Genomic DNA, 18,166 nt, shown 5'->3' with positions numbered 1-18,166 from the left:
ACTGATATAGAAACATAAGTATTTTCAGAAAACTGTTTAGAAGACATTTGATTTAGAAGACATTTGTAGAATCTTTATCAGACCTTAATGGGTTAAGAAAATAGGACGTTGATATTTCAGTATGTTCTATGCACGGGTTCCTGGCATGGAAGCGTCTTTGTAAGAAAAATATCGGAGGCAGACTGTCAAGGTGAAGTGTTTACGTGTTCGCATGAATGAAAGTTTTTTTTTGCATTTTGGTTACGTCTGAGCGCCCAGCTGATAAGAGCACAGGCTTTTATGATGCGTTTCATGAGCCATTAGTTGAGAGCTCTACCATCTTTCAGCCCCAGAGCACTATTTAGGATGAAAGAAACATACTGTGTAAAACCTTCAAGTGGATGAAGATGGAAAGATGGGCAAAAATCCACTCAAAACTAAAACGTACGAGCATTGCTGCAGATGGAGAATTCTTTCTTTGATGTAATGGGCAACATCCTCTAAGAACTCTAGAAATACAGTGGCTGCAAATGGATGGAGATGGCATGTGATGTAGGGCTGTCAGTTTCCTCTATAATTTCCTCTATAATCCAAATTAACGTTTTATGTAGATATCAAGTACTTCCCAGTAGCCCCTCATGAAACCGACTTCTACTTCTCTCCAAAACCAAAAGGACAATTTTATTTTCCATCCCTGAATGGCAGCAGGCCTAACATGCATTATATTGCCTTTTGTTAGGCTAGATGTTTGTTTTGTCTTTAGTTTGCAAAACAAAACTTATATTTTTACTTATTGTGAGACTTATCTTTATCGAGGTATTCAACAACCTTTTCGAATATCGCGTGCGTTCCTAATATTGTGCAGACTATTTGTATTTATATTTGGCAGCCGGCCCTAGGACATACCCACAGACTAGTTGTTAAGGGTTTCAACAACTTGTGATGCCCCAAAAAGGAGGCAAAAAGGCTGGCAAAGTGTTGTGCTGTCTCTGCTATAATCGCTGCTACTTACACCCATAGAGTACTGATAGTCAGGGGATATTAAAAACATCTTGGAATAAATTCCTTACCAAAAAAAATCTTCACCAATGTGTTTGTAAAGGTGTCTAGTAACACATCTCACAAAGACTGAAATGCAGTTTCCCGAGGGGAATTTTTGACAGCTGCTGAAAGTTGGGGTACCCACCATAACCTTATGCGGGGAAAACAATTCTGTTTTAAGTAGCATGTGAGGGGTCAAACTAGGGTGTTTTTATGATTCTGAATCCATTGCAAGCATTTGTTTTGCACCAAAACCACTCCTTGGGCTAAAAACGGCCATAGCCATCCTTGTCCAGGTATACTTTTTGTGTAAAAAGCCCATTGAGATTGGGCCGTTTTTAGCCCAAGGAGTGGTTTTGGTGCAAAACAAATGCAATGGATTCAGAATAATAAAAACACCCTAGTTTGACCCCTTACATGCTACTTAAAACAGAATTAAATGTATTATTTTTTCCCCCACATAAAGTTGTCACAAATTATCCTAGGGAAACTGCATTTCAGTCTTTATGAGATGTGTTACTAGACACCTTTACAAACACATTGGTGAAGATTTTTTTTTGGTAAGGAATTTATTCCAAGATTGGAAATCTTTCTGCTAATATCCCCTGACTATGAGTGACATGCCTATCGTATCATGAAGACATATGCCATGATTTTGTGACTGTAACCGTACTGCACCTGTAACGTTTGTGCCGACATAAATAAATGGTTAAAATGTGCGTGCGTGTACTGTACCTCTCATAGTGTAGGCGTTCATGAAGAGGGGGGTACACTGGCTCTTCCTCAGTCTCTTCCAGGCGGGGGGACAGCTGATGTCTCTCTCCTCCAAGTCACACACAAACATGTCTTCAGGCTGAGTCACCACAAACACAGAGAAAAAAATAACAAGTTTAACCCATTAAAGACCTGAAGCAGATTCTACAAAATGTCTTCTAAATCCCATCAGTTTTCTGAAAGAAAAACGTATGTTTCTATATCAGTGGTTCTCAAACGTTTTCATCTCAAGGACCCCCAAAATGTATATGTATTTGGCCGCGGACCCCTATCAAAAAAAAATGTTGTTCCAGGGACCCCCAGAAGTAAAGATTGGAGTTAAAAATGTTCGCTTTAAAATATATATATATATATATTCAAAGATTTGCACACATTTTCACGATTTCTCAAAAATAGCAGATCTACAAGCTCGTAGCGCGGCACTCTGTGCCGCGCTACGAGCTTGTAGATCTGCTATTTTTGAATAGCCAAAGTGTAAAATAATGCTTTTTAGGTCAAATAAAAAAATGACACAGATGATTCTCCCGGTCTTAAAGGGTTAATCTAATGACGGTTACAAAAAAAAAACTCCATGCAACACTGCCTTTCAAAAAAAAAAAACACACTGCACTTTATTTACCATCTATTTTGAGATTAATTGCGCGCGCCTACAGTTATTTTGATGTGAAGTGAAATGTCAGGACTTCTGGGTGCTCTCGTCAGGCTGTTAGTGCCGCCCGCTTCAGACAAGCAGAACGACTGCAGTAATATAAAGTAAACTAAATAAAACACACAGAATACGACTGGAGGAATGTTTAACTCATTAAGACCGGGAACGCATCTGTGTCATTTTTTTTTCCATTTATTTGGCTATTCAAAATTAGCATATATATATATACACAAGCTCAGAAAGCGGCACCGAGTGCCGCGCTATGAGCTTGTAGATCTGCTATTTTTTTTTATCTAGCAAATCTTTGAATATATATTTTTTCAAAGCGATCATTTTGTAACTAACATTTTCTTCTGAATCCTAGCAGTTTGTTTTTTTTCGTATGTTTCTATAATAATATGGTAATGTATTAATAATGTATGTATTTGGCCGCGGACCCCCATCTCAAAATATGTTGTTCCAGGGAAGCAAAGATTTGAGTTACAAACGTTTGAACAAATGTCCGCTTTAAAGATTTGCACACATTTTCACGATTTTTCCAAAAAATAGCAGATCTACAAGCTCATAGTGCTCATAGTGCACAGAGTGCCGCACTATGAGCTTGTATATCTGCTATTTTTTGAATAGCCAAATAAATGTTAAAATGACAGAGATGCGTTCCCGGTCGTAATGGGTTAAATAGGCTACAGCGTGGATAACAATGCAAACAGTGTGGAAGGAGCACTGCAGCCCATTCTCAACCTTATCTTCATATAACTGGTCCTCACTGTGATGCTCATTAGAACATGTCCAAATACTCACTCTACGTTTCCATTGGTGGGCCATTGTTCTTGCATTAATAAAGACTAAAACATAACAGTTTGAGATCAGTTTGATGGTGTGACTGGTACAGGCAGGTTTCTGAGCTGTCCACAGCCCTCCTCTGAGAGAGTAGACAGAACTTGTACCATATCATAATGAGCATTATAGTGAGGACCAATTATATGGAGATAGGATGAAAATGGGTGATGTGCTCCTTTAAGTATGATCTCATCTATTACTAGTGAAATCAAAGGAAAAAAAACTATAATCATAAAGGATGATAATCATAGGAAAAGATCATAAAGTATGATTATAGACTTTAGAAGACACGATCCAACTTATACCTACAGTATGACAATATGTATCACTAACCACTTAAACCCTATATATTAGTCTGTCCCCCCCCCCCTCCCCCCTCCCCACCAAATCTCCTCGCCAAAAATAGCTGATCTTGAAGCTCATAACGCAATGTGAGCTTGAAGATCAGCAATTTTTTGCCCAATGTTTGCCCCTGAGAATAGGGATACTAGGGTACATGTGGTTCAAATCAGCCTGTAGAATGTGTAGAAAGCTGTTAACCCATTAGACCTGGAAAGAATCGGTGTAATTTTTTAGATGTATTTGGCTACTCATAAATAGCAGATCTACAAGCTCATAGCGCGGCACTCTTGTAGATCTGCATTTTTTTATTTATTTATTTTTATCGTGAAAATGTGCTTCTGGGGGATTCTACAAATGTGTTCAGTTTTGTAAAAAACTTATGCTGCTATAATATCAGTGGTTCTCAAACTTTTCTCATGTCAAAGGACCCCCAAAATTGTACGTATTTGGCCGCGGACCCCCTTCTCAAAATATGAAATCGCTTTAAAACAATATACCGTACATTATTCAAGGATTTGCAAAAAAAGTTTACGATTATTTAAAAAAATAGCAGATCTACAAGTTCATAGCGCGGCACTCGGTGCCGCGCTATGAACTTGTATATCTGCTATTTTTGAATAGCCCAAATAAATCTTAAAATGACACACACACACACACACACACACACACACAGATGCGTTCCCGGTCTTAAAGGGTTAAGTATCCTGGGACAGCCAACCACCAAAACTCTAAACTGACCTTCAAGCGGTACTTGTGCGGTGTGTGTAACAGTGTGTAACAGTGTGTAACAGTGTGTAACAGTGTGTAAAACGGGACATGAGCGCCGGCGCCGTCTTGGAAAAACTGTCCCGTTTTCACACTGACAAAACCCATGTTGACCCTCTTTTATCTTTTCCTTTTCCCTCTCCCTCGTGTCATGGTTTGCTAACCCGTCTCTGGGGAACCAGAACGGAGTCTCTAAACCAAATTGTCAAGTGGGCCAGTAAGCTTGTAGGTGAAGCATCTCAACTCAAGTTGAAAGTGTTTTAGTTTGTTTTTTTACTCCTCTCAGCAGCTGTTAAGGTAAGGTGACTTCTCTCTGAGAAGCACCGGATAGCACAGCCGAGGGTGACAAGTGTACAAGTGGAACCAAACGGACCGGTAAGGCAGTAGTTCCCAAACCCTCAAATTGATATATACATATGTCACAGTACGTTTGGAGAACCAGTACGATTGAAGACAGAGCGCTCGTTTTTAGGCACGGGGCTCCTTCGGGGCGAGGCGGGGATTTTCGAGACAGGGTTTATTAGCGAGGCTCGCGAGGAGGAGGAGGAGGACGGCGCTGCGAGGCGCGGGTTTATTACGCGAGGCTCGCGAGGAAGAGGAGCCTCCTCCTCCTCGCGTAATAAACCGTCCTCTCCTTCTCTCCTTCTCCTCCTCCTCCTCCAAGGAGAAGGAGAACGCGGAGAGGCGGGGCTTTGATGCGCCGACTAGGACCTGTCTTTTGTTGTTCCCCCCCACATAGCAACCAGGAAGCTACGCTAGGGGAACCATAATATCTATGAGGGGAACGCTGAACACGCGTTCACACGCACACGCTTGTCCATGCCGGAGGCGCGCCGGCTCAATAGAGCTTGAGGCCGAGGAAGCGCGCCCTCGCGCCTCCAGGCGCGAGTGCCCGCGCTGACCGGCCGATGCTCTATTAGTCGACTCAGCGCCGTTTGATTTGTAAACCGATAGGGACAGAATAGTTCTTTTCATGGATCACTTTGTGTGTGTGTGTGTGTGTGTGTGTGTGTGTGTGTGTGTCTCAGGGAGAAAGTAAAACAAAAGCCAGAACACAATAAAAGTATCTAAACAGTCCTGCTTTCAATAAACCAAAAAAAGCATGAGCGCGTGCGCGTGTGTGTGCGCTTGTGTGTGTGTGTGTGTGTGTGTGACTGTGTGTGTGTGTGGCCATATATGTTTGCGCACAAGCCTGGCTTGTGGCTCCCTCTAGTGCTGGGTGGGTGGTAAAAACGAGCGCGCTTTCTTCAATCGTACTGGTTCTCCAATCATACTGTAACATATATATATGGCCGCGGACCCCCCATCTGAAAGGCTTTTTGCCAAGAAGTGATCTACACGCTCATAGCGTGGCACCGAGTTTTTTGCAAAAATGTGTACAAATCTTTGAATATTTTATATTTAAAGCGAGCATTTGTACCTCAAATCTGTGCTTCTGGGGGGGGTCCCTCGACTCCCTGGAACAACATAAATGAGATGGGGGGTCCGCGGCCAAATACATATCATCTTGGGGGTCCTTGACATAAATCCTATTTTTTTTTTTTTTTCAAACTTAGGTTGCTATGATATCAGTGGTTCTCAAACTTTGTTATGATTTTTCACGATTTTTCAAAAATAGCAGATCTACAAGCTCATAGCGCGCGGCACTCTAAGTTTGTAGATCTGCTAGTTTTTGAATAGACAAAAGAAATCCAAAAATGACACAGATGCGTTCCCGGATTGAAAAGGGTTAATACAGAGAAGACCTAGCAGAGAGCTGCTCACCTGTATCCTCTCCTTCTGGACTCCTGAAGGCGCGATGTAAATCTGGTCCCTAGAAGGTCAGGCAAAGACAAGATGACACAGTGCAGCGGTTTTAAGCAGAATTACGGCGTGACCAATATGCTAAACGTTTGTCTTCAAAGGGAAGGTTCAGGAATGTTCCCAAGGTGAACCCACTAATACCCTTCTTCTTCCACCCAGATTAGTGCGCTTATCGCCGCTGTCGGCCAGAAGTCTAGTATCTCCATATTGCAGACAGTGTCTTCTTTCTTCTTCTTTTTTTTTAGGACGTCATGCCCTGGCCTACTTCGTTGTACTACAGTGTCACACGAAAGCAGAAAAATAATAGCCGATCTACAAGATCACAACACATTGTGAGCTTGAAGGCCTGCTATTTATTTATTTTTTTAATTGGGGGGGTAGTCAATCATTTTCGACCCCCTTTTTCTCTCCAATTTAGTCGTTATGCCAATTGATTTCTCCCCACACACACATTTCTGTGTTGTCACTGTTGTTGTATCCTACTGACACAGCTGCCAGTGAGGAGCCCCAAAAAGGTTCTATGTCTGTAGAACCTTTGTCCTACTGATCCCGCCAAACACGCCAAATGAAATACCGTTCCCCCTCAGTCACTTGCAGAGCAACATAAAACATCAAAGCCTATCTAAGACACATAAAAAGACCAAAACTAAAAAACTGCATAAACATATATATTTTTTTAAACCCCCAATATGTATGACGTGCAATTCATCTAGAAAAGGTTACCAACGCAGCATATATGGGGGTAATATAATATACATGGTGCAATCCTTTAACCCATTAAGACCTGGAACTGTGTCATTTTTAGATTTGAGCTAAAAAGCTTTATTTTACACTTTGGCTATTCAAAAATAGCAGATATACAAGCTCATAGCGCGGCACCGAGTGCCGCGCTACGAGCTTGTAGATCTGCTATTTTTGAAAAATCGTGAAAATGTGTGCAAATCATTGAATATGTATATTTTTAAAGCGAACATTTTTAACTCAAATCTTTGCTTCTGGGTCCCTGGAACAAAATATTTTGATGGGGGTCCGCGGCCAAATACATATAATTTTGGGGGTCCTTGACATGAAAAAGATTGAGCACCACTGATATAGAAACATAGTTTTTTCAGAAATCTGTTGAGATTTAGGAGACATGTAGAATCGGCTTCAGGTCTCAATGGGTTAAAAAAAAAAAACAGCACAGTCTTAGTAAAGTGCTGTTGTGCATTTCAAAAGAGTAGGAGTACGACGTGCAGTGACCATTATCACCCTCCTCCCCGCCCGGCTTCCCTCCCCCGAACACGGGCCTATTTATTGTGTTCGCATATACATGTAGACGCCCGACAAAGCCCGATGCACCACGATGGAGTCGAACCCACAGCCTGGGCGGGGGTAGGGACTTTAGCACTGCGCCACCCAAGCTGTCCTTTGATTTTTTTTTCAAGGTGAAAGAAAGTTGTTAAATCTGTTGGTTTTATAAATACTGAACCAATGGAAAGTATAAGAGCAACTTGTGACTAAATAACAGTAAATTGGATCCATTAGAAGACAGCTTTTTTTTTTTTTTCATTTCCTGAAAAGTAACTGTTTGACAGAAACACTTTACACCCAACAGTGGTAATGTGCAGGTTTTTTACAGCACGGCTCTGCAGGCGTCTAGAAGACGCTCTGTGTGTGTGCGTGTGTGCGTGCGTGCGTGCGTGCGTGCGTGCGTGCGTGCGTTGATCAGAGACACATTAATTGTGCACAATGCCACAGAAGTACCGCCACACATTGTTTTATGCTTTTTTGAAATATGAACCTTTAATTTCATAACGGAGGTTACAATACTGGTGTTTTTTTTTTATTTCAAGGACCATCATAACTCTGAGAGTGTACAAATGGAAACAAGGTCCATTTGGGTTCTATTTGTACATTCTCTGAGTTACAGACCCCTGTAAAGGTCCATTTGGAACCCTCCCTATAAGGAATACTTAAAAGGGAACCGTTAACGGTCCGATTCCTTAAGGAACGTAATGGTTAGAATCCTAAAGGATCCCAGCCCTAGTCATACACCATAGATTATGTCATAGATTACATCACGGACTGGCCACATGAAGTGTGGTAAATATATGAACAATGTGAAATCTGACTGAATGTGTAACATTTGAAATGTGAAAAACACACACACACAGAGTATGGGGATATTGGGTTTCTGCCAGACAGCTACGAATTGCTGAAAGTAATTGACACTGAAGCCTCAGATGTCTCCCATAAACAAATCAATCCAAACATGGTATCACATGTGATTCACGCACGCGCGCACACACACACACACACACACACACACACACACACACACACACACACACACACACACACACACACACACACACACACACACACACACACACACACACAAGGTTTCTGCCAGACAGCTACAGATTGCTAAAGGTAATGGACACTGAATCCTCTCACACGTCTCCCATAAACAAATCAATCTAAACATGGTATCACATGTCAGAGCGCTGTGAGGCATTTTTCACTTTCAAACGAACACAAGCCTGCATTTCTGTTTCTGACCAACCGTGGAACTTTCAGCTGATGCCACGCTCTGGTGTACATACTACACACTACACACACTACACACTACACACTACACAGTCTGACAACCACTGGCATTTACACATTTCAAAAAGAAAATTGTTCAACTCAAAACTTCCCCAAATGGTTTATCAAGATTCCTTTGCTCGTGAAAGCATAGCGGCATTCCATATCGTCTCACTGGGGTCGGGTGGGAAAACCTTGCACTGCATGTATGTTTTTATACTTGTATGTGCCTCAATTGTTGATTTTTGTGTGTGTATGTAATCTCGACAGCATTGCAAATGAGGGTGAACCTCAATGCTCTTTTCGAGAATAAATAAAAGGTTTCAAATGTCCGAAACTCCCATTTCCGGAAATGGGAAAACAGCATAATAACAATAACCTGTGTTCCAATGGATTCATTGTAGTTATTATTCTGTTAATACTTTTAATTGGTTCAATATTTATAAAACACACACACACACACACAAAGATTTTCACAATAGCGGGAAAAAAAGCAGATCTACAAGCTCACAGCGTGTCACACTGCGACTCGTTGTGAGCTTATAGATCTGCTAGTTTCGCTAACTTTTCCACAACGCTGTTATACGACGAAGTAGGGTATTCATTTATGATGAAACATGGAGATACAAGGTTTCTGCCTTAAACAGCCATATGAATGTGTCAGTCTCTAGTATGTGATAAAGTAAAAAGTCTTTCTCTGCTAAAGTCAGCGGCCCAGATACTTTCCCATTTACTTTAAAGGTTAATAGTAAATCACTGCATCAGCTTCTGAGGGGAAGCTATTGAACCCTTAAATGATTCATTCCTTCGTTTTTTTTTCGGGGTACCCACAACCTGTTACCCTGCCATTTGAATCGACTTCCTACTTGGAACCAAATGTTGATAGATACTAACCGACTATCTAACTATAGAGAGAAGGATGAGGCTGGCGAACAATTACCATGATTCAAGGCCCGAAAACCTCAAAGTCACTCATCCAACAAGCTTTGAACTGAGCAGATTGGAACTTCCGTTCCAGAGATAATAGCCACAACATCTTGAAAACGGCCACTTTTGACGATTTTTCGATGATTGAGTGCTGACCGTTTGCGCCAGTTTTTCTTTTATAACGGCTAGGAAGGTCAGACGGCGACTAGACTGCCCTAGCGTGTCTGTCTGATATCATGTCTAGACGGGCGGGTTCAAAATATTCTATTGGTTCACCGATCTGTCCGTCAGCCCCCGCCCCGCCCTGTGCCCCTCCTCCTCCCCAATGTGTAGCATTGAGAGCCCTGACGTCACAACATTTGGAGGAGTCCTGAGTTGATGTTGGCTAGACCGCACTTTCGTGTCACATCTATCAATCTATCTATCTCAGTGGTTCTCAACCAGTGGTCCGCGGACCACCAGTGGTCCTTGAGGGGGTTCCAGGGGGTCCCCAGCTAAATGATAGATATTTAGGAACCAAATGGACCCTTAGAATAAGCATCTTATGTGTCTGTAACTCAGACACATAAGACCACTCAGACACAAATGGAACACATAAGACCACTCAGACACAAATGTCCCTAACGGGTCCATTTGGTTCCATTTGTACACTCTCGGAGTTAAATAAAAAAAATATTTTACAATATAAATTGGGGTCCCAGAGACAGAAATGCCATTAAATGGGGGTCCGTAGCCTTAATGCATGTCAAACTAGGGGTCCTTGAAATAAAAAAAATGGTTGAGAATCACTGCTAGAGCCGTAAAAAGTCTTCTCTTATGGGGGTCCCTGCTATATCTTTTCAAATGGGGGGTCCGCAGGCTAATAAGTGTCAATTTTGGGGGGTCCTTGACATGAAAAGGGTTGAAAAACCACTGATCTATCAGACTACAAAACTGGGTATGCTCAAACATGTGGTATAGGAGCGACACACGCTGGAGTAGAATTGGGAGCAGCTCCGCTCCAGTCAGATCTGGCTGTTCTGCTCCACACTCCCAGTTCGCATGCTCTGGTTGGCAGTGATCCCCTAAAGAAAATGCCCAAATTCTCTCACACACACACACACACACACACACACACAGCACTGACAGGCCGGTTCCCCATTCACATTCATTAGCATTCTGCACGAGAATAAACAGCCAGCTCAGAGCCCACCACTTCAGCAGGCACAGGACCAGGGTACAGAAACTGGGATGGTAGCTAGGATAGAGTTGCATGGTGCCATCATGCCCACTGTGGCAGCAGTCGGTTGGCATTAGTGGATTCACTGGGATGTACTTAGGAGGCAGCTATTTGTGTTTAGTTTTTTTTGTTGGATTGTTTCGTTGTAATTAGGCCTGTCACCATCAATGCATTATCGTCTGATCACAGCTATCTGAGATAATCGCTATCATTTTCGCACAATCATCAGCATTGTTTCCATTCATTGGTACCGGTCATTGTCGGTAATTTCTTTGTATATCGTTGCTGTCGGGCAGAAACCTCTTATCGCCATATTCTAGCTTTTTGTGTTTTTTTCGTAAATTAATGCCCTACAATATAAACAGATTGTGTTCAAATGTTTCAAAAAAATATTCAAAATGTTTCACTTTTTTTTTCCTCCAAGATTTCATTTAACTCACAATGCGACGCGTTGTGAGCTTGTAGATCGGCTATTTTCAAATAGCCAATGTATTATGTTTAAAGTGCTCATGTGGCCTATAGTTGCTTCTTTAGGGCTTGTTTTCATAGACCGGTGTTGATTTTGACAGCAAATTTTCATATTTTAGTCATCTGAAATGTTTTAGATTTTGTCTAGTTTTAGTCGACTAAATATCATAAGATTATAGTCGACTAAACCTACAGTTGATTTAGTCGACTAAAATGTATTTTGGGCGGTGCCTTGATGGCGTCGTAATGGCTGATTTTACACTTGGTTGCATGCTGAAAATAGCAGATCTACAAGCCCACAACACGTCGCAGCGTTGTGAGCTTGTAGATCTGCTATTTTCAGAGCGCAGCACCCGAGCGCAACCAAACATAGAATGACTTGTCTTTTAGTTCTACTGGATCTCTTCTCCACTAGACCCTCACTAACATTTTAGTCTAGTTTTTAATTGTTGACGAAATTGTCAATATATTTTATGTCGTCATAGTTTTAGTCGACGAAATCAACACTGCCTCGTCGCTTATTCCTCTCGCAAAATCTGGCAACCAGCTTCAACACATACCTGCATCTCAGACTGATGCCTCCCCCGGTGCCCGTCACCCACCCCAGCTGGTAGAAGAGACGACACAGCTCCGGGATGAGCACGCGAGGATGCTCTGCGTCTGAGTCCTGCCACAACAAATGGAAGAACAACTCTATCAGCTTTAATTACATTTGATTATATAGTGCCGAATCACAACTTCAGTCGTCTCAAGACACTTTACAAGCAGAGGCACAACGTGCCCCCCCTTGAGCAGGCACATTTGTGACAAATAAATGAGAAACACCAAGAGAGAGAGAGAGACGCGTAAATAGATTGAATCAGGTTTAATTCAAGGGAGTTCTTAATCAAGTCTGTCTAGGAATGCTCTCGGCTCACGTGTGCTCTGTGCACAGCAGTCATATTATCACGTCCTTCACAGGTGTTACCAATGATACTAATGAAGGCTCTGTTCCATTTAGTGGAGCACAGTTGTTTCCACGACCCCCATAACTCTGAGAGTGTAGAGAGTTACACACCCGTAAGGGGCCATTTGGAACCGCATGAGGGTCCCTGGACCCCAACTTTAGACCCACTGGAGTGTTTCCAGTGAGCCAACACGCAACAATATCAACACCCTGACTCTGTTTGACCATGAATGGAACAGAGCCTTCATTAGTATCGTCGGCCTCCTGGTGGCGCTGTAAAAGGCAGATGTGAAAAAAACAGGGCAAAGGTTTTGACTTGGCTTCTAGGGAGTGCACATACAAAGTGTTACACAGATCGGTGCAGTTATATGTAAAAACACGAATCGGCCTGTCATAGCGCCACCATGAGGCTGATTAGAAACTTTTTAAGTGGCATTTCTTCTTCAGCCTAGTGCGAATGTGCGTGCAAAATGTCATGGATATTACACTGTGTTCATGATTTGAGGCATTGTGTTCAAAACGGAGCACTCCTGTAAACATTTGGAAGCCATCAATCAGGATGGAATATGAAAAATCCGAAAGACCCGTTTAGTTTAATGACTATTAGAGACTAAATAGAATAAAACGTGATGTATATTGTGGGTTAATAAATAGCCCTACATTATATAGGTTATTGCAATCGGTGATCGCTCACGTGCACGTGCATGTGACGTCATTAAAATAGCGTCCCCCACCAGCTTTAAGAAATAATCACCACTACAACACTGCTCGTGAGACTGTGTCACATCTGAGAGTTCTCTCTCCTGAAATGATCAAACTGATATATCCAGATCTGAAAATGTATTTTCTGCACACTTAACCCATTTGGCTATTCAAAAATAGCAGATCTACAAGCTCGTAGCGCGGCACCGAGTGCCGCGCTACGAGCTTGTAGATCTGCTATTTTTGAAAAATCGTGAAAATGTGTGCAAATCTTTGAATATATATATATTGTTTTAAAGCGAACATTTCTTAACTCAAATCTTTGCTTCTGGGGGGTCCCTGGAACAACATGTTTTGAGATGGGGGTCTGCGGCCAAATTCATATCGTTTTGGGGGTCCTTGACATGAAAAAGTTTGAGAACCACTGACATCGAAACATACGTTTTTTTTTTCAGAATACTGTTGGGACTGAAGACATTTCTATTAGGACCTGGAGAGATGGGGAGACCCCTGTCGAACAAAAATACTCTAGTCTAGAGCTTTGATTACCATCAGAATAAGTACGTATAGGTTGGAGTGGCTAGAGCTATTTAACACTTACGTTCAATTAAAGAATACAATAAAATTACTTTTAAGTATTGCAATGACCACACTTCAACACAGTTTGGTATGATTATAATCTATTAAACGTACCTCTTTTGTTCCACCTTGCTCCCCGTTGCTTGTGCCACACGCAGAGGACATGTTCTGCAAGAGAAACACATCGTCAGGTAAACCTTGGTGTAGTCATGGACTCAGAACTGAATTTAAACAGCCACATTAAAACAATCACAAAATCAGCCTAGTGTTATCACCTAAAAAAATATAGCACGGGTTAAAAGGCCTTAATATGTCTCAGCAGGAATCTAGAAAAACGTGTCCATGATGACTACTGTAACAGTGTCTTAACAGGTCTCCCTAACACATCCAGCAGATGGCTGCAGTGCAGTTGATTCAGAACGCTGCAGCTCCAGTCCTTACTAACACCAAGAAAGTGGAGCATATCACTGCATTTCTTAAATCCTTACACTGGCTCCCTGAGTGTCAAAGAACGTTATTTAAAAAAATACTGCTGTTTGGTCAGTAAAGCTTTGAATGGTTTAGGGCCAAAATACATTTCTGATCTTGTGCAATATATCATGAACCATCCCCATCTCTGAGGCAGAGCTGCCAACGCTTAACGCAATCGGCGTGAGACACAGACACACACACGCCAAATGACAGAACACGGCGTCGACTCGTCATGCACCGCTGAGACTGAACACATCCACTTATGCCAGTATTTGAGCGACACGGTGAATTAAATTATCGTTTCTGGAGTAGCCCCGCCCCTAACTGTAGTGAAAACTGCAGTGGTGGAAAAAGTACTCAAATTCTTTACTTAAAAGTATCAATACTGCAATATAGAAATACTTTGTTACAAGTCCAGAATTCTAAATTGACTTGATTAAGCACAAAAGTATTGGCATCAAAATGTACTTAAAGTACCAAAAGTAAAAGTACCTAACTGTTTGAAAATAGACGATCTACAAGCTCACAACGCGTCGCAATGCGACGCGTTGAGAGCTTGTAGGCCTAGGTATAATAAAATAGGGCTGAAGTGGTTAATGTATGTTTTATAATGTAATCATTTATATCTACAGAGTAACTAGTAACTAAAGTTTTCAAATAATTGTAGTGGAGTAAAAGTACTATATTTGCCTACTATATGTAGTGGAGTAGAAGTAAAAGTATTGGAAATTGGAAATATTCAAGTAAAGTACAAATACCTCAAAATTGTACTTAACTAGAATAAGTACAGTACTTGAGTAAATGTACTCAGTCACTTTACACCACTGGTGAAAAGCAGAAATGATGTGTGATGTGTGTGTGTGTGTGTGTGTGTGTGTGTGTGTGTGTGTGTGTGTGTGTGTGTGTGTGTGTGTGTGTGTGTGTGTGTGTGTGTGTGTGTGTGTGTGTGTGTGTGTGTGTGTGTGTGTGGCGTCTGGTGTGTGAGGGACGCTGCGCGCATTTACGCACGTGTAACGTGTAACTCCATTGATCATTGTCAGTATTATTATATCCCCAGACGTTGCAGACAGGATCGACATAATTAAGATTAATTACTGTTCTATGTTCTATACATCCAAAATACTTCTGTTGAAAAGTTTAATCTCCACCTACCACCAGTTTCTGCCTCAAAATGACTTGATTTCATTATTGATTATGTTAGATTTTGGAAAATTCGAGCACACCCACCCACTGGGTGCAACATTAAGTACAACTATTATACTTATTTATTGATTTTTTTTTAATCTTTGGCGTGCAGTGGTGGATATGCTATTTTCAAATAGCCTACTTGAGTAAATGTACTTAGTTACTTTACACCACTGCTCCAAGGTAGTAAGTTCAAGGTTGAACTCAGATGGACACAGGCACAGTGTTTACATTTCATCACAGCTTCAGATACACTCCGTAGGACCGTCGTTAGTTACGACGGTGTCGCTTGACAAACATACAAGCTTGTGGGCAGATCTGTTATGTTTGGCAAGCCAGCTAAACCGTGTTTATGTGTATACATTATTATTATCATCATCATCATCATCATCATCATCATCATCATCATCATTATTATTATTATTATTATTATGCCATTTTCAACCAAGTTACTGGTGTTACTTCTCATCATTTATGTTATAGAAGCAGTAACATGACTATACTTTACATCAGGGCTCTTCAACGTTCTTCAGGCCAAGGACCCCTTAGCTGAGAGAGAGATCAAGCAGGGGGACCCCCCGGGACCCCCCACACTACATTGTTTAAAATTGTGTTAAACGTTTCCATAGATTTATCATCAGTGTTGAGTAAATTCAGTTTTTATGTTCATTTCAGACATTTCAGACCCCCTATAGTAACTCTGAGGACCCCCTATAGTAGCTCTGAGGAGGACCCCCTGTAGTAGCTCTGAGGACCCCCTGTAGTAACTCTGAGGACCCCCTATAGTAGCTCTGAGGAGGACCCCCTGTAGTAACTCTGAGGACCCCCTGTAGTAACTCTGAGGACCCCCTATAGTAGCTCTGAGGACCCCCTGTAGTAGCTCTGAGGACCCCCTGTAGTAGCTCTGAGGACCCCCTGTAGTAGCTCTGAGGACCCCCTGTAGTAGCTCTGAGGACCCCCTGTAGTAGCTCTGAGGACCCCCTGTAGTAGCTCTGAGGAGGACCCCCTGTAGTAACTCTGAGGACCCCCTGTAGTAACTCTGAGGACCCCCTGTAGTAACTCTGAGGACCCCCTGTATAGCCTTAGATAAAGCCTAGATGTAGTTTATTGATTCTGACATTTTCTATATCTACGAGAGTCATAGCTAACTTGCCCTGGACTGTCAGCTCCAAAGCCCGTATTTCTCCAAACATGTACAGATGCTAAATATAAGGTGCTTAACCCGCTTGCCGCAAACGTTAACTAGGTGTCCGGAGTGTATGTGTAATGTATTAATCCATATATTTCAATAAAGAAGTGTTTTAATCCCGTCTGTGGCCAAACGCCTAGTTTTACCCCTCGCTTACTTCCTGTTTACATTGAGTGTAATTCCGTCTTTCACCGGATGCGCCCCGTCACTACCGTCCATCGGGAACTAACAGACAGAATCGGCCACAGACGGGATTAAAACACTTCTTTATTGAAGAAAATGGACTAATACATTACACTAACACCCCGCACACCTAGTTAACATTTGGGCCAAGCGGGTAAGTACCTTATTATTCTATATTTGTACATGTCTGGAGAAATACGGGCTTTGGAGCTGACATACCAGGGCGAACTGGGCGGGTGGAGCTAAGACTCTCGTAGATATTAAAACAAATGTCAGAATCAATCAAATATACATCCACTAGAGTCTTTATCTAAGGCCAGGCCTGTAGTAGCTGTGAGGACCCCCTCTAGTAGCTTTGAGGACCCCATGTAGTAGCTCTGCGGACCCCCTAGAGGTCCCCCGGACCCCCTGTTGAAGACCCCTGCATATTGACCGTTATATTATACCTCTGTGATATTGACATGTTAACATGCAGTGGCGGAGAAAGTACTCAAATTCTCTACTTAAGTAAAAGTACCAATACTGCAATATAAAAATACTCTGTTACAAGTAAAAGTCCGGAATTCAAAATTTACTTGAGTAAAAGTACAAAAGTATTGGCATCAAAATGTACTTAAAGTACCAAAAGTAAACGTACTAAATGTTTGAAAATAGCAGATCTACAAGCTCACAACGCGTAGCGCTGCGACGCGTTGTGAGCTTGCAGATAGGTATAAACTAGGTTTAAAGTGGTTAATGTATGTTTAATAATATCATAGTTTATATCTGCAAAGTAACTAGTAACTAAAGTTTTAAAGTAATTGTAGTGGAGTAAAAGCACAATATTTGCCTCTAAGATGTAGTGGAGTAGAGTAAAAGTATTGAAAATTGGAAATATTCAAGTAAAGTACAAATACCTCAAAATTGTACTTAAGTACAGTACTTAAGTAAATGTACTTAGTTACTTTCCACCACTGGTTATGTTTAGCATAAAGAAGGTAGTTGAGGCTAAAGCCTTAGTTAGCATTAGAGCAGACAGTTCAGACCGTATTAATGTGTTTTCATTCATAACATCATGTTGTTATAGCTGTGTGTCCGCTTACCTTTATGTTTTAATGTTCATAAACACACTTAAATCCACAACATTATGTGTTAGCACATAGAGTTAGCCATGTGATGCTAACGCTAATTCTTCTTCTTCTTCTTCTGTTGTGATGCAGTGCAGTACGACTTCTTCTTCTACTTCTTCTTTTGTTATTTCAGGCACACGCCCGTACCCGTTGGCGTGTTGCTGCTTCCCACTGTTGGTCTTGGGTACTGCATGCACCACTGTTTATTATCCCTAGTATCTGATCTGACACAGAGGTTTGTAGTGATGATGATGGTGGTAGAAGCGGTGGGAAAAAGTACTCAAATGTTTCACCCAAACAATTACTTATTTTCTTATCAAGTAAACACCCCATGAAGCATTGAATGAACGTAGATTATTTCTTCTTCGTTTTTGTCGCATTCCTAAGCCAACAATTGTATTACCGGCGGTCTCTCCGGTAGGAG

At 41.6% G+C, this 18,166-nt stretch overlaps 1 protein-coding gene across 1 annotated transcript in view; it reads right to left on the bottom strand.

The window, feature by feature from the left end:
- Positions 1-17,837, bottom strand: part of apip (APAF1 interacting protein) — a 37,454-nt gene extending 19,617 nt beyond the window's left edge. The window contains exons 1-5 of the mRNA XM_080434729.1: positions 17,716-17,837; positions 13,720-13,773; positions 11,939-12,045; positions 6,155-6,203; positions 1,756-1,873 (exon numbers count right to left, since the gene is read on the bottom strand). Of these exons, the coding sequence (XP_080290855.1) occupies positions 1,756-1,873; positions 6,155-6,203; positions 11,939-12,045; positions 13,720-13,770 (325 nt within the window). The 5' untranslated portion in view covers positions 13,771-13,773; positions 17,716-17,837. The remainder of the gene's footprint in view (positions 1-1,755; positions 1,874-6,154; positions 6,204-11,938; positions 12,046-13,719; positions 13,774-17,715) is intronic.
- Positions 17,838-18,166: the final 329 nt, after the last annotated feature.

Source organism: Gymnoscopelus braueri (genome assembly GCF_963280865.1).
Source record: "Gymnoscopelus braueri genome assembly, chromosome: 1".
Classification (NCBI taxonomy): Eukaryota; Metazoa; Chordata; class Actinopteri; order Myctophiformes; family Myctophidae; genus Gymnoscopelus; species Gymnoscopelus braueri.
Note: the sequence above shows the minus strand (reverse complement) of the source record. Positions and strands in the feature narration are given on the sequence as shown.